Source organism: Adiantum capillus-veneris, chromosome 21 (genome assembly GCF_014529385.1).
Source record: "Adiantum capillus-veneris isolate H3 chromosome 21, ASM1452938v2, whole genome shotgun sequence".
NCBI lineage: Eukaryota > Viridiplantae > Streptophyta > Polypodiopsida > Polypodiales > Pteridaceae > Adiantum > Adiantum capillus-veneris.
This window is the reverse complement of record NC_140951.1, coordinates 128,306,927-128,321,920: the sequence shown is the minus strand read 5'-3', so window position 1 is coordinate 128,321,920 and position 14,994 is coordinate 128,306,927. Positions and strand designations below refer to the sequence as shown.

Sequence of the window (14,994 nt, the reverse complement as noted above, 5' to 3'; positions counted from 1 at the left end):
CTCAATATTGACAGGGGCCCTCTTTACCCCTTCTGTTGAGACGATGTATCCCAAGAAATGTATCTTAGGCAAGAAAACTCGCTCTTTTACACATTTATAACCAATTTATGATTCCGTAGTGCCTAGAAAATCTGCAACAGGTGGTGTTTGTGTTCTGGTTCATTCTTGGAAAAGACGATAATGTTGTCAAAGAAAGTGCCCACAAATGATCGGTACTCTCAAAAGTTGTCCCGAAAGTTGTCGTGTAGATGTCTCCAGGAGGAATTTGGATCTGATGATTACCACTCTTGAAATAGATTCTGCCAAAGCAAGTAGATCCCTGAATTCTGTTGAGTATATCATTGATTCTTGGGATAGGGAATCCATTCTTGATAGTGATTCTATAATCAATGCACATTTTCTAAGATCCATCTTTCTGGTTCATTGTTTCTTTATCATGGGCTCGGCTAACTCTGTAAGGTGGGCAGTTCGGTGGTGTACTACTGGGAATGAATCATGTGATGTTTAGGACTTGAAGGAGGCAACTCGCCTGGTAAGCCCTCAGAGAAGCAGTCAGCCTGAGCTTGCAGTAAAGACTGTAAAGTCGGCTCCGAGAAGATAGTTCGCTATTGCGTAAGAGCATGGATAACTGCCAGAAGCTCTTGCTCATAAATCCATGCAACCCATTCAAGACGTAAAAACATCTTGCTCTCCTAAGCTATGACATGGCCTTCTTGCAAGAAGACTGCTCCCAGACTGCAACCATAGGCATCACAGAAGACTTTGAATGGCTTTTGCAATTCTGGTAAGGCTAACATTGGTCCCGTAGTCAACTCATATTTTTGAGAGAGTCTTAAAGGCTGCAATCTCTATCGGTCCCCAAGAAAAAGAAACTCCTTTCTAAGTCAACACATGCAAAGGAGAAGCTATCCTCGCAAATGAACCGCCGATAATAAAAACACAAGCCGAAATAAGCTTCAAACCTCATGAACATTCTTCAAATCAGGCCAATAGTCTCAATATTGGCCGAGTCCATCTTTACGCCTTCTGCTGAGACCATGTATCCCAAGAAATGTATCTTAGGCAAGAAAACTCGCTCTTTTTCACATTTATAACCAATTTATGATTCCGCAATGCCTAGAAAACCTGCAACAGGTGGTGTCTGTGTTCTGCTTCATTCTTGGAGAAGACGATAATGTTGTCAAAGAAAGTGCCCGCAAATGATCGGTACTCTCAAGAGTTGTCCTGAAAGCTGTCTTGTAGACGTCTCCAGGAGCAATTTGGATCTGATGATAACCACTCTTCGGATCAATTCTACCAAAGCAAGTAGACTCCCGAAGTCTGTCAAGTATATCATCCATCCTTGGGATAGGGAATCCATTGTTGATAGTGATTCTATAATCAATGCACATTTTCCAAGATCCATCTTTCTGATTCATTGCTTCTTTATCATGGGCTCGGCTAACTTAATAAGGTGGGCAGTTCGGTGGTGTACTACCGGGAATGAATCATGTGATCTTTAGGACTTGAAGGAGGCAACTCGCTTGGTAAGCCCTCATAGCAACAATCAGCCTGAGCTTGCAGTAAAGACTGTAAAATCAGCTTCGAGAGGATAGTGTCACCATTGCGTAAGAGCATGGATAACTCCCAGAAGCTCTTTCTCATAAATCTGTGCAAACCGCTCAGGACGTGAAAACATCTTGCTCTCGTAAGCTATGACATGGCCTTCTCGCAAGAAGATTGCTTCTAGACTACGACCATAAGCATCACAGAGACTTCGAATGGCTTTTGCAAGTCTGGCAAGACCAACCTTGGTCCCGTAGTCAACTTTTTTTTTTTTGAGAGTCTTAAAGGCTGCAATCTTTGTCGGTCCCCAAGAAAAGGGAACTCCTTTTTGAGTCAACAAATGCAAAGGAGAAGCTATCTCTGCAAATGAACCGCCGATAATAAAAACACAATCCAAGATAAGCTTCGAACCTCATGAACATTCTTCAAATCAGGCCAATAGTCTCAATTTCGGTAGGGTCCATCTTTACCCCTTCTATTCAGACGATGTATCCCAACTATCTAAGGCAAGAAAACTTATTCACATTTATAACCAATTTATGATTCCGCAATGCCTAGAAAACTTGCAACAGGTGGTGTCTGTGTTCTGCTTCATTCTTGGAGAAGATGATAATGTTGTCAAAAAAAGTGCCGACAAATGGTCGGTACTCTCAAAAGTTGTCCTGAAAGCTGTCTTGTAGACGTCTCCACGAGAAATTTGGATCTGATGATAACCACTCTTCAGATCGATTATGCTAAAGCAAGTAGACCCCTGAAGTCTGTCGAGTATATCATCGATCCTTGAGATAGGGAATCCATTTGGAAAGAAGCGAAGACACCAATATCAACAGGTTGGAAGACCAAGGATTTTAAAGAGCGTGGGCAAGCACTCTAATTTGACACATTTTCACGCTATAAGGACTCCTAGAGAGCTCTTGCTTTTATTTACAATTAGAAGTTGTCTTTTGGGGAGGCCGCTTTTCCGAGCATTCCAAAGTACGAAGAGAGTCCTCTTATTTGAAAGGGAATGCCCAGACTTGGTGGTCGACCCTCCTTTGGCACAAGGAAGCATCCACATTGTATATAAAATTTAAACGCGTCTTCACTTCCGCATGGCTCACAGAAGAATATAAAGAAGATATTATCACCAGAGTTACCGGGGAACGCCCCTACCAAGGCCTGGAACGCCGGAACGGCGTTCCGACCGGCTGCAGGTGCCCGGAACGGCCAGGCGTTCCGACAGACCAGGGACTACCGGAATGGCAGGGAGGAACGGGGCCGGAACGTCTCGGAATGGCCCGGAACGCTGGAACGGCAGCAATGGTAAGAAAGCATAAAGGGGCAGATTTTGGGTGTCTGGCTTTCCTTATAAATTGCTCCCCCCTCACCCCTTTCCTTCCCAAATGCAACAAGCCTCAAGGCTCTCTCTCTCTTCCTCTACCCTCGCGCTCGGGCCTCAAGCTCTCAAGCTCTCTCTCTTGGGCTTGCCCTCAATTATCAAGGCTTCAAGCTCTCTTCCCCTTCGTCTCAAGAAGTGAAGCCTCTCTCAAGCTCTCTATCTCAAGCATGCATTGTGTCTGTTGTGAACGTACTATGACCGCGCATCACCACACGATGCAATCAAGCCATAATAAGGTGGAATGGTATGTTTTTTGTGAGTATTAGAGTCAAAGGACTCTAACACTACTTGTATTCAACGTTCAAACACATAACGCTAAAAATTGCATTATTTGGGTGTTATTTAATGCCTTCCGTTCTGCGCCGTTCCCGTTCCGGACCCCTTGCCGTTCCCTCGTTCCGCAGGGAGGCCCGTCGCCGTTCCCGTTCCGCATTCCGGGTAACTATGATTATCACAGCCTGTAATCATCTTAGGATGACCAAGGAAGATACTCTGGATGACTATTGTCAGAGGTTTTGGGATACTTTTCTACTAGCCTCTTCCTTTACGAAAATTACCTTCAAGCAACAAGTTGAGCGATTTTGTTGCGCTTTGCCCAAGGAGATATGGCGATACTGTTTTCTTCAGACGATAGACTAAATCCAGAGACGTATGGGTCACGCCAAGCGGGGATTCAGTATGCACGCCAGCACACTTACGTACCTGATGGACAGGGCAGCGTCTGCTCAAAAGAGGCTAACTCTATTCAATGGTAACGAGAAGAAGAGGAAGCATCAAAAGAAGAAGTCAACCAGCCCTAGGTTGTTAGTCAAGTATCGTGCTGAGTACTATAAAGGGGGAAAATGCTACGATTGTGGAGTACAGGGACACGTTCTTGCAAAGCGTCCAACAATCAGGTCGAGGAGAAACCACAGAGTTCCATAGTGGCAAAGGAGCCAGCAAAGAAAGGAAAGACAAAGGCAGAACCAGTTCCAGATTTTGTGGGGACTTGACCCATAACAGACCGACGAGAGTACGGAGCTCTGTAGAGCACAAGACAAAGTACGCAATCAAGAAGTCCTTATCTTCTTCGACGGAGGAGCCAAGGCCAACTTCATCTCGACTGACTTGGCGGCTCCACTTGGAATCAAACTAGAGGAAATGGGACCACCAAGGGAGGCACTTCTAGCGGCACGAGAGCTGGATGTTGCCATTACACCTATCATAGGCAAACTATGGTTGCATTGTCCAAGGTATTTAGGGCACGAGGACTTCTACATCATGCCTTTGAAGAGGTGACACGTCCTTTTGGGAATCCCTTGGTACCACAAGAAGGGCTTCGTGGTCTACTATCGGGCGAGAAAGGCCACGTTCAAGAATGAGGAGGGTAGGGACATTATTCTTGATGTAAAATTGAAGGGCAAGTCCGTCCCACTTGCATCGACTTCACACGTTTCAAAGTTAATAAAATCCAATCTTTTTGTTTCTCAATCTATTTGAATGAACTGAATGAAATAAGACGTCAAATATGTCAGGCTTAAAGAAAGAACGACAAGAATTTTTGCAAGCTCAAGCCGATTGTTTCTCAGAGGGTTTTCTTGGAGAGCTATCTCCTCAGCAACCTAAAGATCATACGATTGATTTGATTCCTAGCACGCCACCGAACCGCCCACCTTACACAGTAAGAAGAGCCCCGAATGAGGAAATTATGAACCAAGTGAAAGAGCTTCTTGAAAAGGATCTAATTCAGCCCAATACATCGCCTTATTGTTCGCTAGTACTTCTCGTACTAAAGAAAGATGGATCTTGGAGAATGTGCATTGACTATGGAGCTCTCACAAAATCACCATCAAGAACAGGTTTCCGATACCCAAGATCGATGATATATTGGACAAGTTAAAGAGTTCTATATGCAATAATAGAATCGACTTGAAAAGTGGCTATCATTAGATCAAGATCACTCTTGGAGATGTATACAAGACCGCATTTAGGACGTCTTTCGGATTGTACGAGTATTTGCTGATGCCTTTTGGCCTCATAAAGGCCCCAACAACGTTCAACAAGATGATGGATATGATTTTCAGACAGTACAAGTCATTTGTGGGCACCTTTTTCGACGACATCATTGTATTCTCCAAGAGTGAAGCAGAGCATAGACACCATCAATTACAAGTTTTTTGAGCACTACGGCAAAATAGATTGGTGGTCAACGAGAAAGAGAGCAAGTTTTTCTCGCCACTGATGATACACTTTTTGGGACATGTCGTCTCTTGAAAGGGTGTAAAAATGGACCCGGCCACTATCATAGATTGGCAGATTTTGAAAAATGTACATGAAGTTCGCAGCTTTTTGGGCTTATGTTTGTACTACATGCGGTTCATTTAGAGTTTGCGGAGATTGCTTCTCCCCCACACATTTTGACTCAAAAATGAGTAAACCGCTGACGTGTCAAGCCACTGAAGACATGAAACGACTTGCAAATCCCGGTCGAGGGGCCGAAACCCTATAAGGATTAGAAGAAGCAAAAGTTCCCACCAATTACAGACCCTTGACGAGTGGGTCTCTAGAGAAATTTTCCCAACTTATGGGACCCCGCCCGATGAAGCCCAAGGCATTAGGAGTAAAAACACAACCCACACTCACAAAGGTCTTGCGTAAATTGTTGATGACGCGGCAACTATACGGATTTCCGTGAAACACACTGGCAGCTTTGGCCATCAACTTTTGGGACCAGATGCTTTTAGAACTTGAAGCTTTTCACGTAAACTGCTTTTAAAGGCCAAGGACCTTTAAATATGACCCATGGGTTCTCACTCTAACGGTCTACCCGCGGGAGATGCATAGTAGAGCCATGGGAGCATGTTGAAGCAATATAAAGAAATACCGAAAGGGGCGCTAGGGTTTGCGGTCAGTGCTCTCTTGGGGTGGAACTCCGCCACTCTTTGTCTCGTGTATCGTGCATCTAGAGGATGGAGAAGCCTTTCTCAACTGTACTTAGAGCGGCCATCTCACCCTCTTCCATGTATTTTATCCTTAACCCTAGCATATCCTCAGAATGAGAGCAATTTTCTTTCATAGGGAGCATACTCTACACCTATAGCATGCTATGCTTAGGATGCATTTTGGGGGCCCCTATAAGCACAGCTTCAGCTAAGGATACCAAAGTTGTATATGCCCCATCCTCCAATTCTGTTCGATGCTATCATTTACAATTTTATTTTGTTTTTAGTTCCCACATGATATACATAGACATGGACATCATTGTATATTGTTTGTCTCATAGGCCAACATGGCCTTTTGCAAACGCTTTGGGGTCTCTTGGGATTGTTCCTACAATGTTAAAAATTCTCTTCTCCTTTCTTCTTTGTGCCTTGATTGGTAAGCCCTTGCTTTACAAGAGAAATGAGACCAGGCAGCGAGGTGGTTGCTAGAAAATCCGAAATAATCAGAAGCCATACCTAGAAATCATTCTCCAAAGCCTTCAAAAAATAAATGTTCTTCCACAAATAACATAACAATGCATGTTTAGGTTTCCCGGAGTAAGTAAGCACCATAATGTTCTTCCACACAATAGCGAACAAAGATAGTATGTAGGCCTATCCCCCCAAAACAATGGACAAGCTAGAAGTCTCAAACATTGCTAGAAATGTCCACCTGTGTCGGTTAATCTCATACCATGTTTTTAGTACACTCAATCAGGTTGATGATTAAGCCATAATTCATTTATTATACCACTTGCCACGTACTATTAATTGACGAGCAAGAAATGCTGCATGTACTTTTGTTCAAACATATGATTATCCAGATGATAAAACCAAATAAAAAGAAGTCAAAACTTGCAGACTTCACAAAGGATTCCGCGGTTACCCGTGACTTAGCTGCATCAGGTGACTGTCCTGCAAAGATAGAAAAAGTTATGGTTCAATATAACCGAACCTAACCCTCCTCATCTTGTAGTGAGGAATACAAAATACAACAAGAAGCTGCCTTCAACTTTTTAAACTTCTTTGCATCTCTATTTTGTCTTATTTTCCAGAGTTATCCCTTGCATTTTAAACTAGAAGAAGCCTCCAATCTTCATTTGTTAAACAATGTTTGAGCTACCTGAATACCTCTATGTACCTGTAGTCTATCAATACTTAGAATATGTAGATGATGTAAACCCACGTCTGGAACCTGGAATTGATCATCCATAAACTAAGATAATGCAAATAACAACGTCCTCAAAGTCACCAGACATACCTGCTAGTGATAGCTGTTTTTTGGTCGAGCTATCATGGAACAGAAAAAGCAAAAACCTAAATCTAGCCATAATTAAATTGGACGTGCATATAAGTATAAATTTCTAATCAGCTTATTAGCATAGGTAAATTGACAGTGACCAAACGCGCCATCAAGCTTCTTCATGGGAACCCCCTTTTTTGTGCTTTACTTAACTCTAGGTGTGTGTTACTAATAAAGTGTGAGTTTGCATAATTATTTATTGTTTGCGAGATTATCTCAAGTAAAATTTTTTTTAAAAGTATTTCTCTTATGCTTATTTTTTAAAAATACTTATTTTTAAGTTATTTATTATATATATTGCTAAGAATAAAACAAAGTTGGTAGTACTTCCACATGGGAAAATAGTGTTGAGGGGATCTATTTTAAGGGCATGTCCATTCCCAACAAAAAAACAAGGAGATTTCAAGGCTAAAGACATGAAGTGTTTCATTTGCATTCACTTTCTTAATATGGAAAAACTTTTGATAGTCTTAAAAACCTATGTAAAGGGAGATGACACTATTGATCTCCATAGGTTTTATGCAAAGTGTGATGAGGATGTGGAGAAAGGTACATAAAAAATTGGTATATGCAAGACTTATAAGAGCGTGAGATCTTCAAAATCATTACTTATGACATACTTCCAAAATGAAAAACTCGTTTTTGAATCTCTCTCCTCAAGTTTTAATCAACCTCTTCTCTCTCTTGTCTCTCTCACATACAAAAAGGATCTAGTGTCTTTCTTTTGGCTAATAGCTTGGGAGCACTGCAGAGAGGGAGGACCCTCAACATTGTACCTTGTGAACCATCAATAAGAAAGAAATACGAAAGGGAGCCCGAGTCTTTGGGGCCAGTGCATCTGGAAGCGAAACTCTCTCTCTCTCTCTCTCTCTCTCTCTCTCTCTCTCTCTCTCTCTATATATATATATATATATATATATATATATATATATATATATATATATATATATATATATATATATACATATTCAAGTTCAAGTGAGTTGTTTGCAGTTTTCTCACGCGTATTGCTTTAGATTTCTCACTGTGTGTCCAAGTCTCTTATAGTGGTATCAAAGATTCTTCTACGGAGGATCCAAGCCCTTTCCTCGCAGCACACATGGGTTCTAGTATTGAATCCGACAGAGAGAAAGCTATTCCATTGACTACCCAACCTCAAGGAGATAAAGCAAACCCCAATCCCAGTGGGGGAACAGAACAAACCAATGGAGATTACGACGGGAGCCAACCTCCTTCCGAGGAATCGAAAGAAGACAATGGCCCGTTCTTGACAGGAAATCTCAACAGGATGGAGTACGAACATCAACTACATGTTGACACTTGTGCCAAACAAATGATCAAGACTCACAGAACCCGAAATACGTAAAGCATCTGAAGAGTCACCTGCTTGACGAGGTTCCCTCACGATGGCGAGATGTTGTTCATTTGCCTCTCAAGTCGGTGATGAATAAAGCAAAACAGAGTACAAAAACACAAGAATTGTACTCGCAAGAAGAGTTTGACGACACTCTTGAAAAGAAAATCAATCAATCGATGAAGACCACAAAGTACTCTCGAAAGAAGAGCAATTCAAAGGTATATCCTGGCTACCTAGGTCGGAAATCCACTGTCGAGGAGGGGCGCAAATCCTAGAAGCGTGTTCACTACGAGGATAACCCTAGTTCTCCGTCTTCGTCCTTGTTTTCAGACAGCTCAAAGAGTTCTTCCTTTGACTTCAGCAAGGAGGAAAAGAAGCAAGAAAAGCAGAGAAAGACAAAGAAAAGCAGATCTCAGAAGAAGTCTAGAAAGCACCGCAAGTATTCTAGCATTTCCGAGGACGACACTTCATCCTTTGACAATTTAGACATTGATTCCTAGGTATATGGGACTATCTATGGAAAGAAATGGAAGCCCCTAATGCTTCAAGCTCAGTATGATTACCTCGAGGAAAAGGGTAAGCCAAAGAGTTCGAGAATTGGGGTCATGTCAAAGTCGACAATGCGGAAGCGTAGATCCAAGAGAGGATGCACGAGACAGAGAAAGAGAGAGAGTCTGCTAAACCAACCTACTGGGCAATGAATTATATGATTATACAATGGAGGTTAGGTGCTACTTATATACTAGCCTAGGGGCCTTAAGTACCTCCCTCAAAGAGTTGCCCTACCCAGAATCGTGTCAAATAAGTAAAATCAATACCTAAAGACAAAATAAATATTGAGATCACATTCAGCTATTCACTTAAGATGCTATAACTTTAACCCTCTTTGCAGCTCAAAGTGGACATATGTAGGAAGACCTAGTCGATGACGAAGCACCCTAGAAGTGGCCAACTACTTGATGCACCTCGGATTTGCTACCACCAACCTATTATTTGAGAACAATGCCATCTTGAGCATCGGTTGCCTCATGGAAAATTGAACTGTAGACCACACTACGTCGAAGAATCCCCAATTGTGAATTGTGAACACATCACGTCCAAACTTTCCGAGACAATGAACTTTGTAGCACAACCTGTCCATAATCGGGCCAAGAACAATGGATTTTGAGCACATCCATAGTGTTTTGTGTATCTCACGTCGGTTCCTTGCAAGATGCATGTGCTTTGAACTTCCTTTCCGTAGATCGCGGGGGTCCGTATAGCTGCCACATGTCAGTCCTGCCGCATTTTTCGACCCTGCCCTACAAAAAAAGGCCACGTCAGCAGTTCGGGATTTCCTGCAAAGGGTGTACGGGCAGCCACGTCATCATTTTGTCTGCAGCCAGCGGTGAATATATGTGTGTGTTGTGGCACGCCACGTCACCAGTTTGTGACATACCCCCCTCTTGAAAGCATTGTAATCGCCCTCGATTAGGCCTACTAAACATACAGAAGCCATAAACTGTCTTAGCAGACACCGACTGTTAGTATCGATGCACTAGGAACACACATCTAGCAAATGTACCAATCGACAGTCACATCACACGCCATCACAGGACATCACTTGACATCACAGGACATCACATGACAAATCACATTCAACATTCATTCGGATCTTAGACCATGATTTATCGGCAATGCAGTTAGCAATCGCATCTAGATCCACTCAGGACCTCATAAATGCCCAATTGACTAACTCCTATTGCAACCATGTCTATTCGAGATCATTCAAACCAAAATGCTGCAGTCTTTTCGTCTATCAGTTCCTGCACTTAAAAACAAGTCAAGAACAAATCAGTCATATTATCGGGAATTCCATTTCATAAAGCCATACAGCAGAATACTGTCGGCTCTGAGTATCCTTGAAGCTCAAAGAGACATCAGTGACTCTAGTATTCAAAAATCGAGGCATCTGTTGACAAAGGAGCGAAGTAACTCCCCTCTTGTGCATCCCACTGCACCAGATCTGCGGCCAAGCTGAATTTTGGGTTCCATTTGGAATAGACTATGCTAAACCAAAAGCTTCAAGGTTAAGTTTCACAATCTAAGTATCTGCTAGGTCCTCCTCCTCCATCCACTTCGCATCCAATGCAGGATAGTAACGACCTTCTTACTTTACCCTTATTCTTTCTATCCTTATGTGCCAAAATCTGTTCAGGAACAAGGATCTCCTCGTTTTCTTCCACTTTGGGTCGCTCATCAGGCTCCCCATCTTCAGGCACATCACCTTTGAAAGGTTTCAAGAGACTCACATGAAATGCATTGTGAATCCTCCAAGTGTCAAGCAGCTTCAGTTTGCAGGAGACATCATTTATCTTTTCGGAGATTTGGAAAGGTCCGTAGTATCGCATACTAAGCTTTTGAAAAAGCCTCTCCTTTTCCTTTTTCTTTCTCAGGCGTGCCTTCCCTAAACGTAAGAGCACCCAATCGTTCTCCTTCAATTTCAAATCGCAACGATGGTGATCTGCTGCCTCTTTTAGTCTTTCTTGAGATTTCCGCAAAGCCTCGCGGACCTTGGCAAAAGCCGTGTCCAAGTCACGCGTGTACTCATTAGCTTCAAAAATCTTAACTTTTGTGCTTAGGAAGGGTCGAACCTTTGTAGCACCTTCAATAATCTCAAATGGTGCCTTCCCCATCGAAGTGTGTATCGTGTTGTTGTAGGCAAATTCCACCAAAGGTAAATACTTTTCCCATTGAGTCTTTTGATCTGAGATGTAAGACTTCAATAAATCTAGTAGCACTGAAGTTTGCGGGTGGAAAGATGACGAGAACTGCAACCGCGTGCCAATGTTCTCCCAAATCGGCTTCCAAAACACTCTCGTGAATCTGGGGTCCCTGTTGGAGACAATCGTCTCGAGCATGCCATGTAATCTAAAGATCTGGGCCACAAACAATCTCGCTAAGTAATACGGCTTGACTGTTTTCTTCACTGGAATGAAATGAGCTTGCTTGCCAAATCTGTCAATAACAATCGAGATACCATCGTGATCACTCTGTGTTCTTGGGAGATCAAAAATGAAATCCATTGCAATACTTTCCTAGGGGTGGGTGGGTAAGGGCAAAGGCTGTAACAATCCCTGTGCTTTATGCCTGTCAAACTTGACCTTCTAGAATACCAGGCACTTGCGCACAAACTCGTCCACATCCTTCTTGAGTCTCGGCCAAAAGAAATATCTCTCTACCCCTTTCATGGTGGTAGCAATGCCGCCATGACCTGTAAAAGGCGGACAATGGCATTCAGTTATAACCTTTTCCCTCAACGCCTGTGTAACGCACAAGATTGTTTTCTTCATCAAGTAGCCATCCCGAATGGAATATCCCGCTACTGTCTCCCCATCCTGTATCCGAGTGAAAACGTTTGCAAAATCCTGATCTGTGGCCTACTGGTCGATCATATCCTCGAAGCTCCTATGATGTATCGCTGATGTAGCCAAAACCAACGACTTCCAAGACAATGCATCTGCCACCAAATTCTTCTATCCCTGAACATGGACACTCTGGAAGTGAAACTGTGACAAGATGTTCGCCCACCGCATCTGCTTTTCTAATAGCTGCTTCTGTGACAAGAAGTAGGTAAACTCTGATGGTCTGTAAAGACAGTAAAATCCGCTCCGAGTAGGTAGTGCCGCCACTAAGTAAGAGCATGGATAACCGCCAAAAGCTCTTTCTCATAAACCTGTGCTGTCAATTCCGGCTGTGAGAATAATCGACTCTCGTAAGCAATGACATGGCCTTCTTGCATTAAGACCGCACGTAGACTACGACCACAAGCATCAAAATATACTTCAAATGACTTCTGCAAGTCCAGCAAAGTCATAATTGGTCTCGTAGTCAATTTCTCTTTCAAAGTCTGAAAGGCAATCACCTCTCTGGGTCCACACGAGAAAGGACTCCTTTCTGTGTCAAGATATGCAAAGGGGAAGCAACCTCTGCAAACTTTCGAATGAACCGCCTGTAGTACGAACACAATCCCAAGAAGCTTCTAACTTCATGGACATTCTTCAAATCGGGCCAATCACGAATAGTCTCTATCTTGGCCGGATCCATTTGCACTCCTGCTGCTGACACAATGTGTCCCAAAAAGTGAATCTCTGGTAGGAAAAATTCACTTTTCTTTGCATTAATCACTACCTTGTGATCTCGTAATGCCTGAAAGGCCTTAAGCAGATGATCTCTATGTTCTCCCTCATTCTTGGAGAAAACAATGATATCGTCAAAGAAAGTGCCAACAAATAGCCTGTACTCTCGAAAAAACCTGTCCATCCGGTTAAATGTTGCGGGAGCATTGGTTAGGCCAAAAGGCATCACCAAAAACTCAAATAACCCAAAAGTCGTCCGAAAGGCTGTCTTGTAGACGTCTCCCGACGCGATTCAGATTTGATGATATCTACTCTTCAAATCGATTATAGAGCTCTCAACAAAATGACCATCAAGAACAGATTTCCGATTTCTAGGATCGATGATATACTCAACAGATTACAAGGATCTGTCTTTCTTTAAAACCAACAACATTGGAGAGCAATACGATGAAGTACTAGGCTGGACAAGACCCTTTTCTAAGAGGTCTTTTACTTGGTTCATAATTCTCTTCATTCTGGGCTCGACTCACACGATAAGGTGGCCGGTTCGGTGGTGTGCTTCCAAGTATTAGATCAATGGTATGATCTTCAGGACGAGCACGTGGTAACTCGCCTGGCAGGCCCTCTGAGAAGCAATCGGCATGAGAGAGGAGAAAATCTTGGTGTTCTATATCAAGTTCAAACATATTTCTCCTATCCTCATCACTCAACTCTTTCATAAAGATCGAGTAAACAAACAAACTGGATTTCATTAATTTGGAAATGGCTGAAGCCGATACAATAGGGACAGACTCGCCCTTAAGTTTAATATCAAGTACAATGGTTCTGCCCTTCTCTGTGGTCAAAGTCGCTTTCCTCACCCGATAGTCGACCACGGCATTGTTCTTGTGGTACCAGGGAATTCCCAAGAGAGCATCACAATCTTCCAAAGGCATTATGTAAAAGTCCTCATGCCCCAAATACCCCTGACAATGCAACCAAAGTTTGCCAATGACCCGGCTACGTCTCTGCTGGGTGCCGCTAGAACTGTCCGCAAGTGGTCCCATTGAATCGGGAGTGACCTCGAGCAGTGCCGCCAATTCCGGTGAAATGAAGTTGGCCTTAGCTCCTCTATCAAAGAAGATCAGGGCTTCTTGGTCTTTCACTTACCCCAAGCTCGGCAAAGTTCTGTACTCTCGTCCAACGTGTTGAGATCGGTACCCACACAATTTGGAACCAGTCCTGTTTTCATCTTGCCTTTTCTTCCACGTTCCTTAGCTGCTCTCGAACTCTCACGCCTTTCGTCGTCCTTGTCGTTCTGTTCTTTCTGTGCCTTTTTAGGGCACTTCACGGAGATATGTCTAGTTTCCCCGCATCCAAAGCACTTCCCTTCCCTGATGTAGCGAGCTCTCCTGAGGAGTGACCTTGGGTCGTGCATCTTTCTTTTCTGGGTTGCTCTTCCTCTTTCTACTTTCATTTGTCGAAGTCTGTTCGGCTCATTCTGTCATGATCTCATCGGTGGGTAGGTCAAACTGCCTGAATGAATGGCAAAACCCCGTTTCACACGACTCATCAACTCCTGAATGGAAGCTAACTTATGTTCCAAGCAGTGATCTCGGATCTCTGTAGGAAGACCCAAGGTAAACCGCTAAATCCATTCCTTGAACGAGATCTTCTTAAATGAAGAGGCGGGTAGAAAAGAGCTCCAGAATCTCTCACAATAAGCGTCCATTGTATCCTTCTTGGTCATCCGAAGATGGTTCCAAGCAGTTCGTATATAGCGTTCATACTCTCGAGTCATCCAAGAAGAAATAAAAAGCCTCTTGAATTTCAGCCATTTAATTGGCGCAGTCTTGTTTAATAGAAGCGTGGACCACCAAGTTCGAGCATTCCCCTTAAAGTAAGAGGCAGCTCTCCGAATCTTAGAGTGCTCTGAGTAACGCCCTCTCGCGAAAGTGATGTCAAACTGCTCTACAAGAGACAAAGCCTTCGAAGCATCTCTATATCCAGAAAATGTGTCAAATTTAATTGACTGTCCACCTTCCTTAAACTCTCGGACTTTCTTGCTTTTATCTTCTAGAAAGTCATACTGGTTGGCTTTATAAAAATTCTTCTTCTTTGCATAAAAGTTGTTGTCATCAGAGTCTGAACTGTCTGAAGACGACTCCTTTGTAGAACTGTCACTCACGGGGCGAGATTTAGACTTCTTTGCCTTTTTCTTGCCCTTTCGGAAGCGTTGCTTTTTGCTTCGCTTTTTACCTTTTCTGTCTTCTTCGCTCAGATGAGCTAGAAGAACTATCAGAAGAAGAAGAAGAATTGGGTACTTGTTCAAATCGAACACGCTTCTTCTGTTT

General features: G+C 43.0%; 1 protein-coding gene across 2 annotated transcripts in view; it reads right to left on the bottom strand.

Moving 5' to 3' along the window:
• Window positions 1–14,994, bottom strand: part of LOC147431704 (P-loop containing nucleoside triphosphate hydrolases superfamily protein) — a 136,342-nt gene that overhangs the window by 33,771 nt on the left and 87,577 nt on the right. The window contains exon 11 of one of the 2 annotated variants that reach the window (XM_086494214.1): window positions 6,770–6,798. In XM_086494214.1, the coding sequence (XP_086350340.1) occupies window positions 6,770–6,798 (29 nt within the window). Of the gene's footprint in view, window positions 1–6,613; window positions 6,799–14,994 lie in introns of those variants that run through there. The other variant, XM_086494213.1, reaches the window with a different exon arrangement.